At 31.4% G+C, this 24,184-nt stretch overlaps 2 protein-coding genes across 3 annotated transcripts; both read left to right on the top strand.

Moving 5' to 3' along the window:
• The first annotated feature begins 565 nt into the window (after positions 1 to 565).
• Positions 566 to 4,968, top strand: LOC130966884 (glucan endo-1,3-beta-glucosidase 8-like). The gene is made up of 3 exons (XM_057891708.1): positions 566 to 942; positions 1,289 to 2,351; positions 4,603 to 4,968. The coding sequence occupies exons 1-3, from the start codon at positions 566 to 568 to the stop codon at positions 4,966 to 4,968; spliced, it is 1,806 nt and encodes a 601-aa protein (XP_057747691.1).
• A 10,895-nt stretch (positions 4,969 to 15,863) lies between these two features.
• LOC130967949 (S-adenosylmethionine carrier 1, chloroplastic/mitochondrial) lies at positions 15,864 to 22,701 on the top strand. 2 transcript variants are annotated; one of them, XM_057893009.1, is made up of 14 exons: positions 15,864 to 16,219; positions 17,131 to 17,277; positions 17,465 to 17,538; positions 17,820 to 17,921; positions 19,311 to 19,393; positions 19,822 to 19,898; positions 20,371 to 20,461; positions 20,845 to 20,898; positions 21,010 to 21,105; positions 21,215 to 21,304; positions 21,387 to 21,438; positions 21,742 to 21,803; positions 21,996 to 22,076; positions 22,298 to 22,701. In XM_057893009.1, the coding sequence occupies exons 3-14, from the start codon at positions 17,478 to 17,480 to the stop codon at positions 22,427 to 22,429; spliced, it is 981 nt and encodes a 326-aa protein (XP_057748992.1). In that variant the 5' UTR covers positions 15,864 to 16,219; positions 17,131 to 17,277; positions 17,465 to 17,477; the 3' UTR covers positions 22,430 to 22,701. The 2 variants fall into 2 exon arrangements, with proteins under 2 accessions (XP_057748992.1, XP_057748993.1); XM_057893010.1 differs by lacking the exons at positions 15,864 to 16,219; positions 22,298 to 22,701 and having other exon boundaries at positions 16,642 to 17,277; positions 21,897 to 22,076.
• Positions 22,702 to 24,184: the final 1,483 nt, after the last annotated feature.

Genomic DNA, 24,184 nt, shown 5'->3' with positions numbered 1-24,184 from the left:
CACCCTTGTAAATATATAACATCGTTTTAAAACTTATTTAATGATTTAACGTTGGTTCTTAAAATCTTCTTCTTCTTTTTTTATAATTGTTAATAAAATCTATTGCCGAAATCTTTGTTTTACTTGAAAATAATAAGTAATTAAAACTAACATGAACAGAAAATCACAAATATGAAACGTTATTGGTTATGTTTATTTTATTTTGTAAGATTGTTTGATGGTAACTTTCCTTCAGCATATCTTTACTTTTTTTTACTTTTATATGACAAAAAGACATTTTTAAAGATGTTACATTCTAATGTTTTCAATATTACAGCTTATGGGACTATTTGTGGACGATTTGACATGACACCCACAATTAGAAAATCAGTTACATAGTTATCTAATTAACCAGTACTCTATGTGCTTTATTTAGACATTAACATAGTAATCATACAAGAGAACCCAAATTTGGCACAAATGTTATTGATCATTCAATTTCTAAAGTCAAGTTACTCCTACAAAAGAAGTTATCATTCTCGTTACTTTGACTAATATCTACTATACTTTAGTTGCAGGTTCAACAATGGCTCTACCCAAGTTCCTCATGTGGCCATTTTTTTTGATATGGTTGTTTCTGGTTCATTGCCAACTACATCATGTGGAAGGGGAACCAGAACCAGAGGCAGTACCAGGTCTCGGTATCAATTGGGGTTTACTTGCAACTCACCCCATAAATCCTCCCATTGTAGTGAATATGTTGAAGGACAACGGCATAAAAAAGGCCAAGATCTTCGACACGGATCCTTGGGTTGTGAGTGCTTTCACTGGCTCAAACATTGAACTCATGGTTGGAATTCCCAATGACCAACTCAGAAAACTAGCTAGAGATGCCAATTATGCTCAAGACTGGGTTAAAAATAATGTCACAAAATTCGTTTATAACGGAGGGGTCAACATCAGGTATACTAATAATTACATTTTTAATATTTTATTCCATAACCATAGTTTTTGTCAAAGATTTATGATTATAACTATTAAAACTGAAAGAGTATATAAAAAGTGCAAAGATAAAGAACATTTTTTTGATTGATTAAAATTTATGATGAAGATAACACTAAATATATACAGAGTATTTATCTATGAAAGATAAAATAATAAAGAGTAAAATTATAATTAAATTTATATATTCTGTTGAGTTGAATTTATAGACCGTGAGATTTTTTTTATTGTTGTCATGAACTAAGGTGAAAAAGTGATTTAATAATAACTTTCTAGCTATTGCTCATATAACAATATGGTGATGCAGATATGTATCTGTTGGAAATGAACCATTCTTGAGAAGTTACAATGGTTCATTCGTGAATATCACATTTCCAGCAATGCAAAATGTTCAAAATGCTATTGACAAGGCTGGTTATGGAGACAAGATCAAGGTGACAACGGCATTGAATGCAGATGTGTACGAGTCTAAGACAGACAAGCCATCCGACGGCGAGTTTCGTCCGGATGTGTATCATGCTATTAAGGAAATTGTGCAGTTTCTTGATGAACATAACTCACCATTTCTTGTTAACATATACCCCTTCCTTAGTCTATACCAAAATGAAGGTTTCCCAATAGATTTAGCATTCTTTGATGGCGTGGCAAATCCAGTTACTGACAATGATAAAGAATACCACAATGTGTTTGATGCAAATTTTGATACCCTTGTTTGGTCATTGAGAAAGATTGATCACTCTAATGTGAACATAGTGATTGGAGAAATTGGATGGCCAACTGATGGTAACAAACATGGTACTCCAAGTAATGCAAAAAGGTTCTACCAAGGGTTCCTCAAGAAAATGGCTAGTAAAACAGGAACCCCGCTTCGCCCCGGGCCTATGGATGCATATCTGTTCTCTCTTTTGGACGAGGACGACAAGAGTATCGCCCCCGGAAACTTCGAACGCCATTGGGGAATTTTTCGATACGACGGGAAGCCTAAGTTTGAGGTGGATTTTTCAGGTAACGGAGAAAATAAAATGCCTGTTGAAGCTAAAGGTGTCGTCTACCAAGAGCGTAAATGGTGTGTAATCAAACCTTTTGACAAGTCCTTGAACATGAGCAGTTTGCCAGGGGCATTGAGCTATGCTTGTGCACTTGGTGATTGCACAAGCTTAGGTGCTGGTTCTTCTTGTGCAAATCAGAGTGAGGATGGGAGTGCTTCCTATGCTTTTAACTCCTACTTCCAAATAAGTGACCAAAGTGTTGAGGCATGTGATTTCAAAGGATTGGCCAATATTGTAACAGATGACCCCACAAATGGAACTTGCTTCTTCCCTATACAAATTGAGAGCAGTGGAAACATGCTTACAACTTTACTCATCAAGGTGGGACTTTTCGCTGGTTTTTCATTGATTTTCTTGACATTTATGTAGAGGCCATAGTTTAGTTAGGCAGGAGTGGATTAGTAATAAGAGATGTCAGTAGATTGTACTTTTTAATTGATATAATTTTTCCTTCTCAACTCAACATAGAAAGATTTAGTAATAAATGCTTGAAATGCCATTAGATATGTAATGTAATGTAACTATTTCAATTACCAGAAGAATAATATAAGACTAGAGTGAGACTTGTGCTAGTAAATTAACGGTAGTATATAGTATATTTTAAAAAATATTATATTATTGAAAAATTAATTAAAATATATAAAAATTAATATTAAATTTGATATATTTTTATTTAAAATATTTATAATATAAAAAAATTTTATATTAAAATTGTATAGAGTACCCTAAACCTAATTTGATAAATTAAAAAAATTAGTTTTAAATTTTTTTAATAAATTATATATTTACACCTTTTAAAAACTTAATTACAATATAATTTAATTATGGTTAAGATAATAATTTAAATTAAAAGCAAATATTAATTAAGATGTAACACATCATAGGGAGTAATTTACAAGTTATTTTAGAGAGGATTGGATAGAATTTACCTATTTTTATTTGTTGTTTTTATTTTTGTATTTGTTTTAATTGACGGACTTAATCTTTTTATATGTTGTTTGTCCTTTTTTATTTTTTGTTGTTATTGGAGTTGTTTCTTTCTTCTTTCTATCATATGTTCTTGCAGAAACTTTTTTTTTAACTGTTGACTTGTATATATTTTCTTATCTATTATCTTTTTTTTTCTGTTTTATCTTTTTATATATGTTCTTCGTCTTCTGAAGATGTGTCTTAGATTCATTTACTTTTTTTTCTTTAATTTTTGATAATTATGTCATCTAGGTCTCATGATATTAGTGTTGATAAAGTTGGTTCTTATCATTAATGAAGAATATAAATGAGCAATATAAATGATGTTTTGAATAAATGAAAATTTTGTTGTATTGCCTATTTTATTTGTTGTAATAGGAGATTAGGAGTTGAGTTTTGGTATTTTGTGTTGGAACAAATGTCTTGGTAATAGTGTATTATTGAGAGCATAGTTAAAATTATTTATTTTGACTTTAAATATAAGTGTGAAGTTGTATAATTTTTTTTAATTGGGATAGTACTTGAGTGTCATTGCTATCTTAGAGTGTAATTAGAGTTAAGGTAGTTGTACCTAATAATTTTTTTACTTCTCTATCAAATAGCACATAAATTATTGTAGCACTTTGATCTAAAACCTTTAATTTAATTTTGAATCTATAATAATTATTGAGTTAGTAATTTATAATTTGATGAATATTTTATAATAAGTATAATTTGATAGAATTTGATGAAATTTTTTATAATTTAAATTTGTAATATTTATTTTATGTTGTAGCACAAAAACTTCATTTTTTATGAGTTTTTCTTTGGCATCTATTTATTTTTCTTCTCTTAGTGCATATAGTTTTTAATAATATCTATAATAGTAAAAAAAATTTTTTACAATATTTATTGTGTGTATATATAATATATTGAATAAGCTATTTTTTATAAGAATAATTTAAATAGCATAAAGTAAAATACATGTTAATAATATTTTATCTTGTAGCACAAAAACTTTATTTTTTATAGGTTTTTCTTTGACATCTACTTATTCTTTTTCTCCTAATGCATATAGTTTTTTAATGACATCTATAATAGTAAGATTAAAAATTCTTCTTCTCCTACTTTATTTTGTGTGTGTGTAAAATAAATTATTTTTAATAAAAATAATTTAAATAGCATAAAATTAAAATATCTATTAATATTTTTTAACTCATTTTTGTCAGACAATATTTTAAATATACAAACTTAAAATAGTACTAAAAATGATTAAAATTGATTTTTTGATTTAAATAATATATTTAAATAAGTATAATTATAAGTATGTTAAAATATATGGGGAGACAAGCAGACAATGGTTCAGACCATGCTCCTTTAATCCTAGATTCAAACCCCCCCGACCTGAAAGACCAAAAGAAGATTGAAGTTTCAGGATAGATGCAATGGTGTGACAAGCAGGAGGTAAAAAGGATTGTGAAAGACGTTTGGGGGCTAACCATTGAAGGCTTTCTGATGTACTCTCTAGCATAGAAGCTCAAGCAATGTCGACACAAACTAGTACAATGGCAGCAACAATCTCGGTCCAATTCTAAAATACTAATAAAAAAAAATAACTTTGCAGCTGAAAGCAAAAAAGGCTGAGGGTATCTCTGGAGGTAGCGAGTTGATTGAACTTAAGAATAGATTAGAGAAAGAGATGAAGAGAGAAGAAAGTTATTCGAGGGAGAAGTCTAGATGTAAATGGTTGAAAGAAGGAAACAGCAACACAAAGTTCTTCCATCAAATGTTCCAATCTAGAAATCAGAAGAATAAAATTTGGGGATTAGTTGGAGAAGATAGAGAAGTCGTTTCTGATCCAACAAGTATAGCGAGGGTGGCTGAATTCTATTTTCAGAAAATTTTTACGACTACTAATCAAACTGATCCGAAAATACTTTTTGAGGATTTCAAACCTACGATTACAACTAATATGAACGTAGGCTACTGAGACCAGATTCACTTGAAGAGACAAAGAGAGATACGTTTAGTGTTTGCGCTCAGAGTGCTCCGAAGAATGATAGATTCACAGCCAAATTTTATCAATTTTTTTTGGATGTCATAGGTAATAATGTGTAAGGGGTATTTGTAGTTTCTTTGGAAGTGGAAGAATTTTAAAAAGTTTCAACCACATTTAGATCTATTTAATACCCAAGATTTTGAATGCCAGAAATATATCATAGGTCAGACCTATTAGCATTTTATAAGTCTTTTACAAGATTATGTCAAAAGTACTTGTTCATAGACTACAATCATTTATGAATAACATTGTAAGTACTAATCAAAGTGCTTCTTGAAAAGGAAGTTTAATATCTGACAATATTCTAATAGCTTATGAGTGCATGTATTATCTTAAGTTAAAAAAAATCAGGTTTGGGGAATGAAATGGCTCTAAAGCTGGATATTAGCAAGGCCTACGATAGAGTGGAATAGTATTTTCTATGGTTTATTATGGAGATGATGGGTTTTGATGCTAGATAGATAGCATGGATCAAAGAACTGGCTTCTATTATTTCTTAGTCTGTACTTATGGAAGGCCAACCTTTTGATTTTTTTAGGCCAACTAGGAGTATTCGTCAAGAAGACCCCCTATCACTGTATCTTTTTCTCTTTTGTACAGAAGAATTTTCCTTTCTGTTACACAGGGTAGAGCAAAACAGAGTTATTCAAGGAATTCAGATTCACAAAAGAAGTCCGGCTATTAACCAACTTCTCTTTGCAGATGATTCTATTTTATTCTGTAAAGCATCAGAAGAATAATGTACTAATATCCTAACTCTACTCTATGACTATGAGATTGTTAGTGGGCAAAAATTCAACCTAAGCAGGTCAATAGTATTCTTCAGTCAAAACACTCTGCTCTACATTAGACATCAACTAGCAGAAATTCTGAATATTGATCATACAAGAGCCCAAGATAAATATCTAGACCTCCTATTAATTGTACAAAGATCTAAAAAGGCCACATTTGGAGCCATAAAAAATAAAGTACAAAATAAGGTACAATCTTAGAAGAGAAATCTATTGTCAACAAGTGAAAGACATGTCTTGATCAAGGCTGTTGGAGAAGCAATCCCTGTGTATATCCTATCCTGTTTTAAGTTTTCTAATTCACTTTTAGATAAGATTCACAGAATTTTAACACAATTCTGGTGGAGTAAAAGAAGCACTGAAAGGAGAATGTTATGGATTAGTTGGGATAAAATGACAAGACACAAAAGAGAGGGAAGATCGGGTTTCAAAGACTTGCGTGTTTAAGATTTGGCTCTACTTGAAAAATAATTTTGGAGGTTGGATGTTAATCCTAATGCACTACTTAGCAAAATATTAAAGGGTAAGTATTTTAAATATAAGTCTTCTTTGACTGCAGACAAAAAGACTAACCCTTCATAGGGCTGGCAAAATCTCTTAGAGGATAGAAAAGTGGTGAAAAAAAGATTGGTGCGAAGTATAGAGTCAGAAGATGATGTTAATATTTGACAAGAATCCTGGTTGTCGCCCCCATACCCATATTATATCAGCCTCAACAAGCAATCCAACAACAATATATTTTCAACAATTAATAGAGTAAATGATTTATTGACCACAGGAAGAAGATGAAACAGAAAAACTTATCGAATTAATCTTTTCTCCTAAAGTAAGTACCTGCATCCTCTCTATAGGGCTGAATAATAACGGCAAGGACTCTCTGATTTGTGCCTTGAACTTGAAGAAGCAATATGATGTGGCGTCTGGATATGTGGTGGCGTATGGATTTGCGCATGAGCCGATCAATCAACTACCTGCAATCATGCAAAATCCAAGAATCTGGAGAAATATTTAGGACTTACAGATACCAACAAAGATAAAAAAAATTGTGGAGAACTGTGCATGAAAGATTACTTATATTGAGCCTCATCGATCAATGTTTCCAATCAACCCCCTTTATGTCCCAGATGTAGATTAGCCTCGAAAATTATCATTCACTGTCTTCGATAGTGCCGCCCTACTTAGGAAGTATAGGGAGCAGTAGATTTGAAGTTGGTACAGCCATTGCAAAGTGTTTTTCCTTTTGTAGAGTGGTGGACTCAGGTACTATTAGGTACTGGAAATGGGAGAGAAGGTGACGACGCCCTTAACATTTTTGCTGCTTTTTGTTGGGTATTGTGGAAAGCACACAATAAAGAGGTGTTTGAAAATGAGAAGATCGTTGTCCAACATATCTCGAACTCAACAAAAAAAATTTACCAAAAGATGAATAGCAGACAAGTTTTCTAATTTTCTAATGTATTTTTCTTACTTTAGTTTATTAGTTATTACCGTAGCCATTTATAGTTTCAATTGAGAGAACCCCTCAGTTTTTTTTTTTTTTGGTCCACATAGGACTTTGTATAATTGTATCACTTTCTTAAAGTAATACAATTACATTCACTTTGAAAAAAAAATTATTAAAATATAATTATATGTAAAGTATTATAAAATAATAAAAAAAAGTATAAATAGTAAAAGTAATAAGAGTATTTTTTTCATTAATTTGTTTTGAAAATACAATAAATATTTTTATTTTGTATCTAATCATCTAATAGAATCATTTTTAAATAAATAGGCTATTCTTCATTTGTTGGTGTAAATATTTCTCGTAAATAAACCACGAATTGTGAAATGAAGTAATAGCAATAAAAGTCTTATGTATGATATATAAGTATCTCAAATAATATAAAATTTGAATAGTTTGTAACTTAAAATTTATTGCAATAATATTATTATGATACTTTTAATGTAAATGTTTATTGTATTTAATTAATTAATTGTGGGAGTTACAATTTTATTTTTTTTATTTTTAATTTTTTAAAATTTGATTTGATTGGTTGATTTTTAAAATTTGCGAAAAAAATAAATGTACTAACATAACATCATTAAAAAAATAAAAATAGTTTAAATTTAATGTACAAAGACTTTGACATTAATTTTTATATAATAAAAATATATGATTTCTTAGGCACTTACCCAAATTTAAAAGGTTGTATGTGGTTTGTTTTAAAGTGTCCTATAAAATAGTAATTAAGTGCTAGTTATCTAAGGCATTGCTCGTATTTAAATTAGTAAATTACTTTCTTTTTCGTGGTTTTAAAAATTTTTTATAAAGTGTTTGTTCTGACTTTATCTCAACAACGGAATTTTTACAGTTAGTTATTAATTTTAAAAATGTTTTGCTATTTTTTATTTTTATTAGAGATGTTATCTTATTCTAAAGAATATTAACTATTGCTTTAAGACTTGCCAAAAAGTTCATCATATTTGAATTAGCTTAAACTTGGAAATGACCGCTGAAAACTCTAGTTTGGATTTTGTGTCTTGGATTCGTTCTAACTTCAACAAAAATGAGTTTCTCTTTGCGCCTTTTGGTGGATTTGGAGGGATAGAAACAATGACATCTTCCATCAAGATGATCCATGGAGTAAGGAAAAAATTGTTCACTTAGTTAAACACACTGCTCGAGATTTCTCTAATGTTGTTACCAACCAAAAACATATTATTCCTTCCTCTTTGCAATATAACTGGGAAGTACCTCCAATGAATGTCTATAAAATGAACTGTGATGCAAGTGTTTTTGAAAATGAGCAATTAACTAACTTTGGATGTATTATTAGAGATAGCATGAAAATTTGGATAAAAGGTTGTTCTGCCAGTATACCTTTTTCTAATGTTCTCTGTTGTGAGCTTCATGCTATTTGGAGAGGGCTTGTTATGGCTTAGGATTGCGAGTACAAAGAGGTCATATGTGAAACTGATAATCTTGATGCGTTTTTTCTTGTTTCGCAAGGTACAACCAGCATGATTAGGAATGACTCTAATCTGCTTGACAAAATCAAAAAGACGTTCCAGCGTTTTAGCGCACAATAAACAGAGCGGCTGATTTTATAGGTAAAATTGCTGCTTTAAACAAACATGTGTATTTAAAGTGGTTACTGTCTCCTAATAATTTAAACATTATTATTAGAGAAGAGTGCTACTCTTTCTCTTAAATCCTTTTTATTTGTGTTATGTTAGTCGCAAAAAAAAAAAAGCATTAACATCTATGAGTTATTAAAAACAATAATATTACATTCATTGAGTGACGGACCTAGGTTAAGGAGAGAGGGGACACTTGCCCCCACTATAGGTAATAAAAAATTAATAATAATTATATATAAATGGGTGATAAAAAATTAATAATAATTATATATAAATAAATATATTTAATCTTATTATTATATTATCTTTGTTTCTATATTAAATTATAAATTTTTTTTAGAATTATATTAAAAAATATTTTGTTAAATTTAATATACAATTATATATATCGCATTAAATTTAATTTACTATAAAAACTAAAAATAAAAATATAATAAATAATGATAATATTCTTTTTAAAATAGCCAATTAATTAATTACTAAACTGATGTTTAGTTTTTAAAATATAAATAAAATTTTTATTTTTTTTAAATTTGTTGAGATAAAAAAATATTATTTATATATTAAATAATAAAAAAATAAAAAAACTGACTTTTAGTTATTTAAAATTAATTAATTTTTAATTATAAAAGTTTTCAATTTTTTAGAGACTTGGGGGTTTAAATCTTAAGATAAATAACATAATTTTAAAAAAATTGATTGATATTAATTGAAATTAGTTGAAAAAAATTAACTTTTTAATTGAATTCTAATTCATATTCTTACTTATACATAATTATTATAAATATAAGTAAAATTCTTAGTTATATATATATATATATATATATATATATATATATATGTGTGTGTTTTAAATTATGAATATATTGATGTTTAACAAAATTTATTTTAGTGTATTTTTGTTTCATTATAAAAATTTTTTGGTCTGTCACTGCATTCTTTGCTCAGTCCCATACTAAATCTAAAACCATCCCATAAATATTCAGATTAAACATTCCATTTGGCTTATTATTTGAAAATAATAAGTTTTTTTTTATTTTTTTATTAGTGGTGATTAAATGAAAAATGATCATTTTCAAAAGTAATGTCACAAAAAAATAATAATTACAATACAAAAATCTTTTAAATAAAAAAATAGTGTTGCACCAAAAAAAAGAAAAGAGAATGATGACGTTGAATTGTTGGGTTAATTTTTTTAGAAATAGAAAAAAAATTATGTGTAATCCAATATTATAGTTAATTGGTGTGTTTTTTTAAGAAAAATTATTACAAAGGACCGTTAAAAAGATTTAATTATTAAAAAGAACTTTTAATATTAAGATTATTTAGAAAAACTAATTTTATAATATTTAGAAAAAGATCAAATTTTTTTGTGAAATGACAAATATATTTTTAGATTATTTTTTCATTTATTTTTTTTAGAAGATTTTTTTTTTCTAATTATCTATCGTACTCAAATCTTTATTCTTCCTCTATAACTCATAGAAATATTTGTTATTGCCAATCACAAAACATAGACATTTGTTATTGTCAATCACAAAACGTAAGACCTAGGAGTATACTAATATCTTACTATTATCATATATAGAGTAGTCAACAATGAGTATCAAATAAATCATTCAAAACTTGTGGAATTTGTCTCGAGAAATCTCTTTCTTCAATTATTCAAGGCTTAGCCCTTGAATCAAATGCAATAATTGGTGTTGATCTAATTGGTTTTTGTAAACCCCGGTTAAATTAGTAGATAATTAGTTAATAAATTAGTTTTTAAAAGGAAGATTAGAAATACGAATATTATATTAAATTAGGGTAGAGCTCATCGAAACGAAAATTTTGACACTAATTTCGAAGAAAACGGTCCAAAATTGGACCGAACTAGTTAAACCAGACCCGAATCGAGCTGTCGGTCCAACCGGACCAGCCCTTTTAAGTGAACCCAAGCCTTCATCCCCTTCATTCCAACAGAAACAAAACTGAAGTGCATTAGGGGAGAAGAGAAACGAACTTTACCGAAACCTTTACGGTAACCTTCCGATCCCCGTAACTTCTCCGTTCGAGCTCCAATCACCGTACCGTTTGCGGCTACGCGTTCACCGCGTCGAGCTTTACGTTTTTACCGGAACAATTTCATAGGATCCAATTAACTTGAGGAAAACATTCACTCTTGCTTATGTAAAGCTTGGGTAAGGTTGAAAATAAATAATTGGAGCTCAAAATTGTAAATATTGAAACTTGGAGGAAGCGGATTAGTTGAGGTTTTGAGGGCTGTGTTCTTTTCGAAAAATTGTCTTGGAATAATACTTGGAAATCGGCTAAGGTATGATTTAGGTTTCTTACCTTTAATATATAATGTTCTGTGAAAACTTAGGCTAGATGACCATAGGATAAGTTGGAATGCAGGTGTATATTTAATATTTAGTAATTGGTTGATGAATATGCTTGGTTTGGTTTGGTGATTTGTTTGTAAGATGATATTGGTTAATAGGTGAATCTTTGAAAGGATATGTGATTGAATTGTTGATTATATGGCTATATTTTGGTTTGGTTGAATGGTGGTTGATGAAGAGATATGGAGCTTGTTGAGAATTTCCGTTGGCAATTTGAGTTGGTATTAATAAGTTTAAAAATGATTGGAATGGAAATTTTGAATGAAAAATGAGGTTTTGGAAAGTTTATCAAAGTTGGTTTTTGGCCGAACTTCAACGAGGTATAACGTAACCTTCGGACCATCGATTTGTTTCTAATTTGTTTTAAAATGAAAATTGGGTTCGCGATGTTTATGCCACTCGAAGAACAGTTAAAAAATGTTGCAAATCGAATAAGTTATGTTGGTTGGAAAACTAAGTTTATAAACTGCCTTAGAATAGGATTTTGCAGCTTTGTTTTCCCAACTCTGCTACTGCATCTGCTTCTGGGTTTTTTTTGAAGAATGCCCACCCACGCGTACGCGTGGAGTGGACTTTTGGCGATGCGTACACGCTGAGCTCATGCATGCGCGTAAGGGGTAAACCAGCATGTTCACGCGTATGCGTGACATGACGGATTCACCTACGCGTATGCATGATAAGGAACGCGCGCGCGAGCCACGTTTTTACAATTCCACACGTGTGCGTGAGTCACGCGTACGCGTGGCATCTTTTCCAGCAAACATGATTTTAAGGTTTTTAAACCCTATTTCAAATTACAAAACCTCCAATTTCATTCCTTTGGTCATGAATATTAGTGTTAAACTTGATAATCAGACGAAGCTAGGAAATGAGGATAACTTGGAGGTGAAGTAAAGTTGAAAAGTGATAAATTGATGATGAGATGTTATGGATGAGTCATATATGATACTTGATTGGATGTTCTGATAAAAGATTATGTATGAAATCTGGCTTGAATGATTTAATGATCTGAGATACGAGGTTCCCTGGATAAAGTGCCGTAGCTTGCCACCACGTGTACCATGTTGAAAACTCGATACTCTGTTGACCCTACGACGTAAATGTGACCGGGCACTATATAAATTCCCGGAAATGTTACCCCCACTGAGCAATATTGATTATTTGAGATAAAGTTATGCATAGACTCTTGGGGATGCACGTCGGGAGACAGTCTAAGTACAATTCAGACTTGTCGGGTTGGTTGGATAACCGACAGATGAGCCTCATCAGCCATAGGACAGGCATGCATCATATGCGTATTACTTGAACTACTTGGTTGTGCTTTAATTGGGTGTGCCTATATGTACTTGCCATGCTAAATGTGTATTTGTTACCTGCAGTAATTGTAACCTTCTTGTGTTTGCCTTTATCTGTCTATTTGTCTGTGAAAATGCATGATGGAGTTGGAGGTATGGAGGAATGACAGTATGTGAATTAGATTTAAGGTTAAGTTAAGTTAGGTTTAGATATTCTTAGAAAACCACCTTTTATGACTTCTGTTTAATACTTTAAGCTCTATAATCTGAGTATCGGCGTTCTAGGATTTCCTCTGACATTTCCAGGACCTTATGTACTATGTGTGTGACACATTTACCATACTGAGAACCTCCAGTTCACATTCCATACTATGTTATTATTTTACAGATGCAGGTCGGGAGCCATCTCATTAGGTGTCTGGACTCTTAAAGCAGAGGGGTTACTGGGTAGTTTTGTTGTACAAAGCGGAGGGATTACTGGGTAGTTTTGTTGTACAGTGATATATACACTTAGCTTTCTCTCCGCACAACTTGTTCTTTTTGATCCTCTTAGAGGTTTATGGAGAGGCAGGATTATGTATATGTACTTTTGAGTTTTTGATATATATATATATATATATATGTGTGTGTGTGTGTAAATATTCTCCGGCCAGTCTTGACTTCGCAGGCTGAGTTAGGAACTTGTTATTTTGTATTTTTGGCACTTTATTCCTACTTTTGTTATCTTATGTTTAATAGTTATGGTTTTCTTAGCACGAAAGATAACTCGTTCCTTGAGCGTTGCGCTTTTATTTCGCAATTTTTATTTTCCCTATTCTTCAAGGCTCCTAGCATAATATAATTCTTCTGCTATTAAATATACTCATTTTATTTTAGAGGTCGTAATACCACACTACCTCTGTTTTACGGCTTAAGCGTAAAGTTTATTGTGGTAGGGTGTTACAGTCTCTAGCATGAAATATTTATATACCTTTGTGATAGACACCCGACTCCTGGTAGATAAGCTGATTTTTCAATGCTGCATTTGGTATATTCTTACAGAAACATTGCTATTGAGTAAACCTCTATTACCCCTCAGGATTTGCTTGTTTCTGCAAGGGTATACCAAATGCAGCATTGGAAAATCAACTTACTTGCTAGAGTCGGGTGTCAATCACAAAGGTATATAAAATTTTCATGTCAGAGACCAATTAGATCAACACCGATTATTGCATTTGATTCAAGGACTAAGCCTTGAATAATTGAAGAAAGAGATCTCTCGAGACAAATTTCACAAGTTTTGAATGATTTATTTGATGTTCATTGTTGACTACTCTATATATGATAATAGTAAGACATTAGTATACTTTGAGGTACTCACAGGTCTTATGTTTTGTGATTGACAGTAACAAATGTCTCTATGAGTTATAGATGAAAGAATAAGGACTTGAGTATGATAGATAATTAGAAAAAAATATGTTTACAAAAAAAAGAAATAAATAGAAAAATAATCTAAGGATATATTTGTCTCTTCACAAAAAAATTTGGTCTTTTTTTTAAATATTATAAAACTAATACTTCTAAATAATTTTAATATTAAATATCCTTTTTAATAATTAAATCTTTCTAACAGTACTTTATAATAATTTTCCCTTTTTTTATATGTATTTAAATTTTTTTATAGTACACAAATTAAAAAATTAGATTTCTATAGTACATAAATTGAAAGGTCTGATTTGTGGTGAGCTAAATTTTTTTTATTTCAAACAAATTGAAAGGTTCAATTTATATACTAATTTTTTTCTATTCATAAAATACAAATATGATCCTTGAATTTGTATTTTTAAAAAAAAAATAAAAAATACAAATTTTATCCTCAGATTTGTGGCATCCACACAAAATAAAAATATACTAACTCTCCACATTATATAAAAACACCCCAAAGTCCCAATACAAAAAATATAAAAAGTCGAATTGTTAACAGTGTTAGTGGTATTGTGTTAATGTTTATGGTGATAGTAGAGATAATAATAATGGCAATATATGATTTTATAATTGACATAGTAAAAGTAGAAATTATAATGATAATACCAAAAAGACATTAATAACATGATAATAGTTGTTTTTATTATAAAATTTTATTTTGTAAAAGTTTAAGATCTCTACAAATTATAAATAAAAACTCTACAATATTAATTTTTGTTATTATTTAATAAATTTAAAAAAATTATATTATTCCAAAATATTTTTATTAGGAATCGAAATGTCTTTTTTTAACCAGAATCACATTCTTCTTCAAAAAATAAATAGCATCAAGTTGAATGTTTATTCAAATACTAATGCAGAGAATAAAACTAACCCCTAAAAGTATACTCCCTACATTCATCAAAAACAAAAACTCGTCACAAGTTACCAATTAGACCTTGACCAAGTGATTAAGAAATCATTTTACCTGTTAATTGTGCAGAATTTGTTGGTTACATTGTTGTAATTTTTGTAATATTTTATTTACTTTTGGTCACTTTTTTTTTTGTGCGAGAGAGAAGAGTGTATTTTCCAATAGTGTGAAAAGAAAAGTGTTTAATTTTGCTATGGAAGCTATAAATTGGTGCCTCCGATTTGTTTTATTTTTTTTCCAAACAATCACAAATCGGACGGTCCGATCTGTGATTTCAAAAATAAAAAAATTTTAATGTTAAAATTGGATCGTTTAATTTTTATTTTAAAAAATTAAAAAAATAAAATACAAAACGAATTCTGTGATTTGTAGTTTTTTTTCTCTTCAAACAAATCGGATCTTTCGATTTGTAGTTTATTTTTTTCTTTAAACAAATCGGACCGTCTAATTTGAATAAAATACCATATTAAAAAAAAACCTAATCTTTCAATATCAATGTATTACACATATATTTAACTAATATAAAAAAAATTAGCCCACTTTTAGTTGCATGAGACTAAAAAAACAATAATTTCTAGTAGTATAAATTACATTATCACAGTCTAATCTAAATAATATCTATGTATCGTTTGATAAAGAATATCAAAATTAAAATTTAGTATTATATTTGATAATTAAAAATTAAAATTAAAATTTTAATTTTCTCTCCTTAAAATTTTATTTCTTTTAATATTTCTAAAAAATGAGAATACAAAACTGAAATTTTTAGATGGAAACTAAAATTTTAATATTTTATTTTTGAAATATCCTCATTCAATTTTTATAATTCCTAATCTACCCCTTCCACCATTTTCACATCTCTAACATTTCCTCACCTCATCCTGCACCTACTCCCTTCATGTTATCTGTTGCAGGCTTGCAGCCTTCTTCTCTTCTAGCATCGTTCTTTCCGGCGAGCACAGCAACGACGGTGGTGAGCACGACTCCTCCTTTTCTCACCGGCGACATCGTCACCTCCCTTTTCTCCTCCTTCCTCCAACCGCGACTACCTCTCCCTCTCTGCTTGCGACGACGCCCTCTTTTCCTGCCATCACACGAACAGTACACTTGCTTTCTCTCTTCGACCTTGCGAAATCAATTTTCAACAAATCTACCGTAGAAGATTCAAGCTTAGTGGAGGTATAGAAAAAAATGAGGCTAAACGTAAAGGTCGGTGATTGACTCTTCCTCCATTGGAGCATTTTTGTTTTCGGAAATGCATAATAATATATTCAAAAGGTCTAATTAATAATTATGATTTCTAACACAAGTCTAAAACTTTAGCACAAGCGTTGCTGTCAATGTTGAATATTTAGTGTTTCTATGTTAAATTTTCAAGATGAAATTAATAAAATTGGTTGTGATTTGAAATTTTGTGTTCAGTATAAATTTAAACAAAAAGCAAGCAGAGACTAATTTTGGAAAAAAGATTTGGATCCTCTAAAGTTTGAATTTTATTTTAGAGAGTAAAATGTTATTTCTTATAAGTTATTTCTTACCATTTATTTTACATATAAGACTAAGAATAAATATGAAAGAAAAATTATTTAAGTGTAAAAAGATAACATTTTATTCTCTAAAATAAAATTCAAATTTTAGAGGATCCAAATTCTTAAAAAAAGGATATCTGAATTAGATTGAGTTAGGAATTAAAATTTTATTTTAATTTTTTCCTTTTTAATTGGGAGGATAATTTAATTATTTTATTTATTTGAGTCTCTATTTTAAATTAAATAAAATATTGAGACACAACTTAATTTTATACATCTTACACCAACGCTTAATCTTTAACTAAAAACTTAGATACAATCGACTTCATGTGAAGTTGATAACTTAAAGTCATTAAATAATTTAATTAATTTGACTAAATTTTTATCTAACAATTTTCATCTATCAATTTTACATAAAATTAACTACACCTGAATTTTTACGCAATCTTTATATCTCAATCTCAATCTCTCAACTTATATCTCAATCTCAATCTCTCAACCGATGGCAGTCTAACTAGCACCCTCCAAAAGCAACCAAGATTAGCAACTTACAAATCTTAAAATTTGTGTACCTAATATTTCATGCCACAGCACGTTACTTAAAACAAATTCGGCATGACAGCTCTAAGTTTACGAGGGCAACTTGGTAAAAACTCATAAACCTCCTATTTTCCACGCTTCTTCCTCCGTTTATCCGTTACCTTCATCACTTCACTTCACCTGCATTCTATTGCACTGGTAAACCTCTCTCTCTCTCTCTCTCTCTCTCTCTCTCTCTCTCTCTCTCTCTCTCTCTCTCTCTCTCTCTCTCTGCATAATTGGAGTGTATAATTTCTTTCAATTTACTATAAGCTTCAAACAGTTTACACACTCGCTAATTTGTTTGGTAAGCTAATTACGTTTAGTTTTGCTAATTGCTTTTTAGTCGTTGGACCTTGATGATGGGTCCTTCTACCCTCTCTCTTGTTATGGTGCAACACTCTTCCACATCATCATCAGGTAACAACAGCACATTTTTCCGTAATTTACAATTTTGTATCTGTCTGGATGTGAATCTAACAAGGGGTATGCCTAATTGCGCTTATGCGATTATAGGTTCATGCTGATTGAAATTCATATTTCTTATGCTTGGTCACTTGGTATAGAAGGGTTCTTTCTTTAGAAAAGAAAAATGTGATGCAATATTGACATAGTTGTGTTGCATAGTGCGCTCTGCTTATATAGTTGTGTTGCATAGTTCGCTCTGCTTTCTTGTTTGAACCGCTAATTTGGTTTTGCAGGTGGTTGCACTAAGAGAAAACAGAACGTGCAGCTGAGAAATCCTTTTGCTTCAGTTAGCATGGGAGAGGAGAAGCCATTTGATTTCTTACGCACTTTATTTGGTAACTACAATACCTCCTTTGGTATTATCAGAAAGAGTTAATAAATGAAGGCCTCCTTTGTTGTTCCTAGTAGGGGTGTGCATGGGCCGGGTGAAATCGGGTTTGATGTGACCCAGACCCGGCCCGAAATATGTACCGGGTCCATTTATGAGACCCGAACCCGACCCTAAACCCGATGAAACCTATACCATTTCGGGCCACAACTATACCGGGTGAAAACCGGGTCGTTAACATTATATTACTTTGATACCTTCTTGTAAGTTAGCATGTAAAAATATCCAAATTTCCAAGACTCCAACCATTATTTGACATGGTAAAATTTACTTAGAAAAATATAACAAGAACCAACTCTTCTCTAAAATTAAAGCATAACCATAATCAATACTAATATTGCCTAATAACACCAAATATTTAAATCAATATAAATAACACAATATTATGCATTAGTCTAAAGTTTTATGCATTTTAAATATAAAACATTAACTTATAGTGTTATATATAATGACTAATAACACAAAATATTAAGGTTTACAATACTTAAATTCCACATAATAATAGCCATCATCCATCACTAATAATACAAAATATTTATTGTGTATGGTGACCGGGCCACCGGGCCGATTTCGGGTGACCCGAGCTATGGCCCGGACCCGACCCGAAATAATGACCGGGTCTATTTTTGAGACCCTAACCCGGTCCTAGACCCGATGAAATCACACCAAATTAGCCCCTAAAGTGTTCGGGACCGGGCCGGGTCTTCGGGCCGGCCGGGCCATGCACACCCCTAGTTCCTAGCAAATAAATCATATCCGTTTTATCGTTTGATTTTAGCAAAGTATAATTGGTCATTGTTTGCAACACTACTGGTATTTCATGTCCTAATTTTATGTGTAAGTGCAACTGTAAGTTTGCAAAAAATGGATACGTCAACTTTATTTATTGTCCACCATTTATACGTGGTGGCTTGAACTCTGAGAAGTTAAACTTCCAATAGTTAAGTTTTATTCACATATTTGGGTGATTTGGATAGAAAATTTTAATTTAGCACCATAGATGCCACATATTATAGAAAGAGTGTGAAACATAGACAACTGGAGAACAAAAATGATTTTATTGCATTGATATACACTGCCGCTTCTTCTTGTTCGTACGAGTGAGGGAGCATTATTAACAAATACTTGTTAAGGGAGTGCCAAAACTTCACAATTGTTGATTACCATTAGACCGACTTTACATAGAAGGTTGTTGATATGATATCCCCTGATCTATATATGACGTGAAGGACTGGAGTAAGGAGTAGTGTTTTATCTTTTAAGTTGGCAGGCAATGTATGATCCAGGTGAGTTTATTAAAATTGAATCTATTTGATGAGCCTAATATATTTTGCAGAGGGCGTTATAGCAGGAGGTACAGCCGGAGTCGTAGTTGAAACAGCTTTATACCCAATTGACACTATAAAAACACGTTTGCAGGTAGGTTTCCATGGTGAAACAATTTACAACAAAGATCGTGGCTTGTGTGTTGATTTTTACAATGTGCAATACTGATCCAACCATAAAATATCCCTATAGTACCAGCTACGCTAGATTCTTCGGTAAAGCATTGCAATTATTTATCTATTTATTAAAGATAGAAAAAAAAGAAAAAGGCAAAGCTGAAATAAGTTTTTCCTAGGATGCAATTGATCTAGTCGCAATGATCGATATCGAATCATCTATTCTTAATATGTGTGACCTATGTATGCTCCTGATTCCATTTTTATGTTTCTTTTTATAATGTGATCCTTTAAGTTAGTGGCCACAGAAATATATTGCCAACAAATAATGATTCTTTTTTTAATAGCAAACAGAATATTCCCATTTGACATTTACCATACTGATGATGCTCTCCTCCAATCCAGGCTGCTCGGGGAGGAGAAAAACTAATACTGAAGGGACTTTATTCTGGATTGGCAGGGAACCTTGCTGGTGTCTTACCGTGAGAACCTCATGGATAGCATGATGTTTCAAACATTATAGGTTTTCTATGTTGACTAGACAATCTTAGAATTCTAATCATTGAAAACACTTGGATAGTCATTGGGTGCTTATGTTCATTTCCATTGATGATGATTCATCCAATTAGTGCTTAATGGCCTAGCTTAATACGCTGGCATTTTTCACGAAGGTGCTTTCTATATAATCTACAAAAACAAGGGAAGTTTGTAAATTCTAAATTCTAACTGCAGAAGCTCATTTTCAGTTATGTCTTTCTCTACAATTCTTTTTATGACTCAGTTGCATATAAGAGTCCTTTTAGTAGAGACATGGATTCAAATAAGGATTGCCAGTAAACTGTGATATCATTCAATTTTTCACTTAGCTTTCAAGATTTTTTGTTGTCTACTTATCAAGGTATGAATTCATAAATTTTTTTCTTTAACACCTTGGTGTTGCTTTTAAATGTTTAGGGCATCAGCTTTATTTGTTGGAGTTTATGAACCTCTGAAGCAGAAACTGTTGAGGATGTTTCCTGAAAACCTGAGTGCTTTTGCTCATCTGGTAAGATATTACTTACATAAACCTTGATCTGAAAATATAGGCATATGAGGATTTACGTTGTTTAAACACCTGTTACCAATTTTTTAAGTATCATGCTCAAAATGTTTCAATAAATATGTTAAGCTAGCTTTAAAACAAGCCATGTACCAAGTACATTAACTTCAAGTTTGAAGTTTGGCCAGTTGGGGACATACTTTTCTTGATGTAAAGTCCTTGGATAGGGGGTAAAAAATCTTTCAAGATACTCCTAAATTTCATTAGACTGCAGGTTCCATTAGGGGCAATATTGCTGGAACATGCATTTCTTGATGATAAGTTCTTTGTGATATGTTTCTTTTGTCGAGGTAAAACAAAACTCTCACAGGGCTTTTAAATTTTATTAGACTGCAGGTGCCATAGGGGGCATTGCTGCTTCACTGATTCGCGTTCCAACAGAGGTAAATTAGTTCTAATTTGTTAGAATGATATTTCACGGTTGAAAACTGTTTCGCTGGACAACTTGTAAAACTTTTTATCTGAACGGCTTCATCTTCTTTAATGCTTCTCAGGTTGTTAAGCAACGAATGCAAACTGGACAGTTTACTTCAGCTGCTGGTGCTGTCCGCTTCATTGCTGCTAAGGAAGGTTTTAAAGGACTTTATGCTGTATGAAACTCCTCACTATGTCTTCCTTTTGAGAAACATTTGACAATCCTATTTTCCATGTGTGATTGTATGCTAAAATGTTTCTTTGACATTGATCTTTGAAACCCAGGGGTATGGATCTTTTTTATTGCGGGATTTGCCCTTTGATGCTATTCAGTTTTGCATCTATGAGCAGATTAGGATAGGTTATATGGCTGCGGTAAATTTCTCAAGCTCTATAATTATATGTTTTGTTGCACTGTATTTCTTGATGGAGGATGTGACTGCCATTCCATTTTTAGGCCCGAAGAAATTTGAATGATCCAGAAAATGCAATTATTGGTGCATTTGCAGGTAATTAAATATTTAAATGACATCAGAAGACTACTCCTATATATATATATATATATATATATATATATATATATATATATATATATATATATATATATATATATATATATATATATATATATATATATATATATACACACACACACACACACACGTGTACACATACTAAGTTGTAGGCTTGTAGCACAACATAGATCCCCACTCTCTTAATTAACCTCTTAAGGTGTGTGATTGCTGCTAGCACAGTAGCACTTAAAGCATTATGTCAGTGTTAAAATGTGATTAACAATCTTGTTTTTCTAGGTGCACTAACTGGAGCTATAACAACTCCCCTTGATGTCATCAAGACAAGATTAATGGTTCAGGTTAAATAATCCTGTTTCCTACTACTTTTCTTTTGCTGTATTCTTCCTTTTCAATCTCGTGTTCACGTGAAACTCGTATAACGCCATATGCAGATGATTCCATGTTATGTACTGTAATCCGCATGCAAATCAGTAAGAATATCCAGTTTCAATTATCAATCCATTAACAAAGTTCTCATTTTCCTCCTAAAGGGATCTGCAAACCAATATAATGGAATCGTAGATTGTGTTCAAACAATTATCAAGGAAGAAGGACCTAGTGCACTTTTGAAGGTATGGGTTTTTTGCTTTCTTGGACACACCAGCTTGAGTGGTAACCTTTAGCATGGTCCAAATTCTCACCAAATTATGAACTGTACCTTAACCGCTCAGAGCAGGTTCAGAAAGCTATTGCCATATTGCAATGGTTTTAATCTTCAATTTTCAATGCTTTGGAATGTGCTTTCAAGTTGTTTTTTTTTTTTTCTTATTAATTGTAACCTGATTCACTACAGGGTGTTGGGCCTCGAGTACTATGGATAGGGATCGGTGGTTCGATATTCTTTGGTGTTCTTGAGGGTACAAAACGTTTTCTGGCTGAGAGGCGTCCTACACCTTCAGAGTCTCAGCCAGAAAAGGTTAAATAAGAGATTGCCGCAGCTCCACTTTTCTTGGTGCCATTTTTCATGTGTAATTTGATATATTTTTGTTATATTCCCTCTCAATTTTAAGCGATAGGAATAAGATTACAGTTTCGTTTGGATAGTTAATGTAAGGCCTCCACTGAAAGAAACTTATAACAAAGTCTTGTGTAACAAGTAACTTGTTTACGGGAGTATCAAGATTAAGAAAACTAGCCAACGAGGTACAATACTACAATATGATATCGTTCCAAACAGATTTAGGTGTTTTTCAATCTTAAGCAGGAGGAAGGAGTGAATAGGGGTGTATATGACCCGACCCAAATATTTTAGAAGCTAGTTTGGTATAATTTTATTGGGTCTAAGATCGGGTATGAGTTTTAAAAATAGATCTGGTCATTATTTAAAATTGAGTTTAAGTCAAGACGAATTCGACTTCACTCAGTCCAAGTGTACTAGAAAATTAAAAAAAGTATATATATTTTAAATTAATTTTAATATTATGTTATATTAATTATAAATTTATTGTTTTATTTTTAATCACATTTGTTGAATTAGAAAATAGATCAAAGAAGCATCAAATTAGAATTTATAGACAAATTCAAGTTCAAATATGGATATCAACATTTCAATAACAAATTTTTTCTTTATAAATAAGTGCATTATAAATAATTTTTTTTTATAAATTATTATTAAAGCTTTAAAGACTCGGGTGAAACCCAATATAATTATGATCCAAAAATATTTAGGTTTGATCGAATTTAGAATCGAATTAGGACCTAAAAATAAATCCAGTATATATTTAGTACAGATACTGAGTTAAGTCAAACCCAATTTCACCCACACTATGTACAGCCTAGGAGTAAACAACACAATTTAACTGAAAAATATCCTGTGGGAAGGTGAGGATCTGGTGTGTGACCAACAAAGCGTACCCTAAAATTCACCATCTTCATTGTTCTTGGGAACGTGATCGCCTCTCTCTCATTCTCAGGTGTGCCTTCTCTCAGAACTAGAAACAACTTCGCATCGCTGTAACTACAAGCTATGGGGGTGACCGCCATTTCCCAAAACGAAATCTTGTCCAATCATTTAACTTGCTTCCACTCACCCTTGCCTCCCTTTGTCACCTTTCCGGCTTTCCCATCATTCGGAGAATACAAAAGCCCACCCAACAAATACTGCATCATTACCAGCCCCAATTCATTCTCATCTTTTTCCTACACCCCAGTTCTTGGATCATACTCAAACCAGCCACTAGTACCAACCAAACCGTAAACCTTAGTCACGTGTCATCAATGCTAGTCACCGAAGAGGTAGATGTCTCTGGAAGGAATGGGTAGACAATGATTTGGAAGGGATAGGGCTCTGGGGCAGGGAAAGGAGGGAGATGAAGGGTTTCAAAACTTGGTAAAACGTTAAGGTGGCAACACGGTGTGGGTCGCCATTTGTTTGGTGCTAGTTGCTACCCTGCTGGATGCAAGTGGCAATTGTCACTGTTTACAAATAAAGACGTTGACATAAATTATATTAACTTATTAAGTACTTTAGTTAAAAAGTTTAATTTTAATGCCCTGACTGTAAAATATTTTACACTGCAATCACATCTGTTTTTAAACACACATGTAAAACTTTTTTAGATGGACAGTGCTTCAAAATTAATTTTTTTTTCATATAAAAATATCTTTATAGTGGTTATCTATTCATAATCTAGTGTTTTAAGTTTTTCTAGTATTATACGGCACTTTAATGAGTAACCAA

The sequence above is a fragment of the Arachis stenosperma genome, chromosome 3 (assembly GCF_014773155.1).
Source record: "Arachis stenosperma cultivar V10309 chromosome 3, arast.V10309.gnm1.PFL2, whole genome shotgun sequence".
Taxonomy (NCBI): Eukaryota; Viridiplantae; Streptophyta; class Magnoliopsida; order Fabales; family Fabaceae; genus Arachis; species Arachis stenosperma.
Note: the sequence above shows the minus strand (reverse complement) of the source record. Positions and strands in the feature narration are given on the sequence as shown.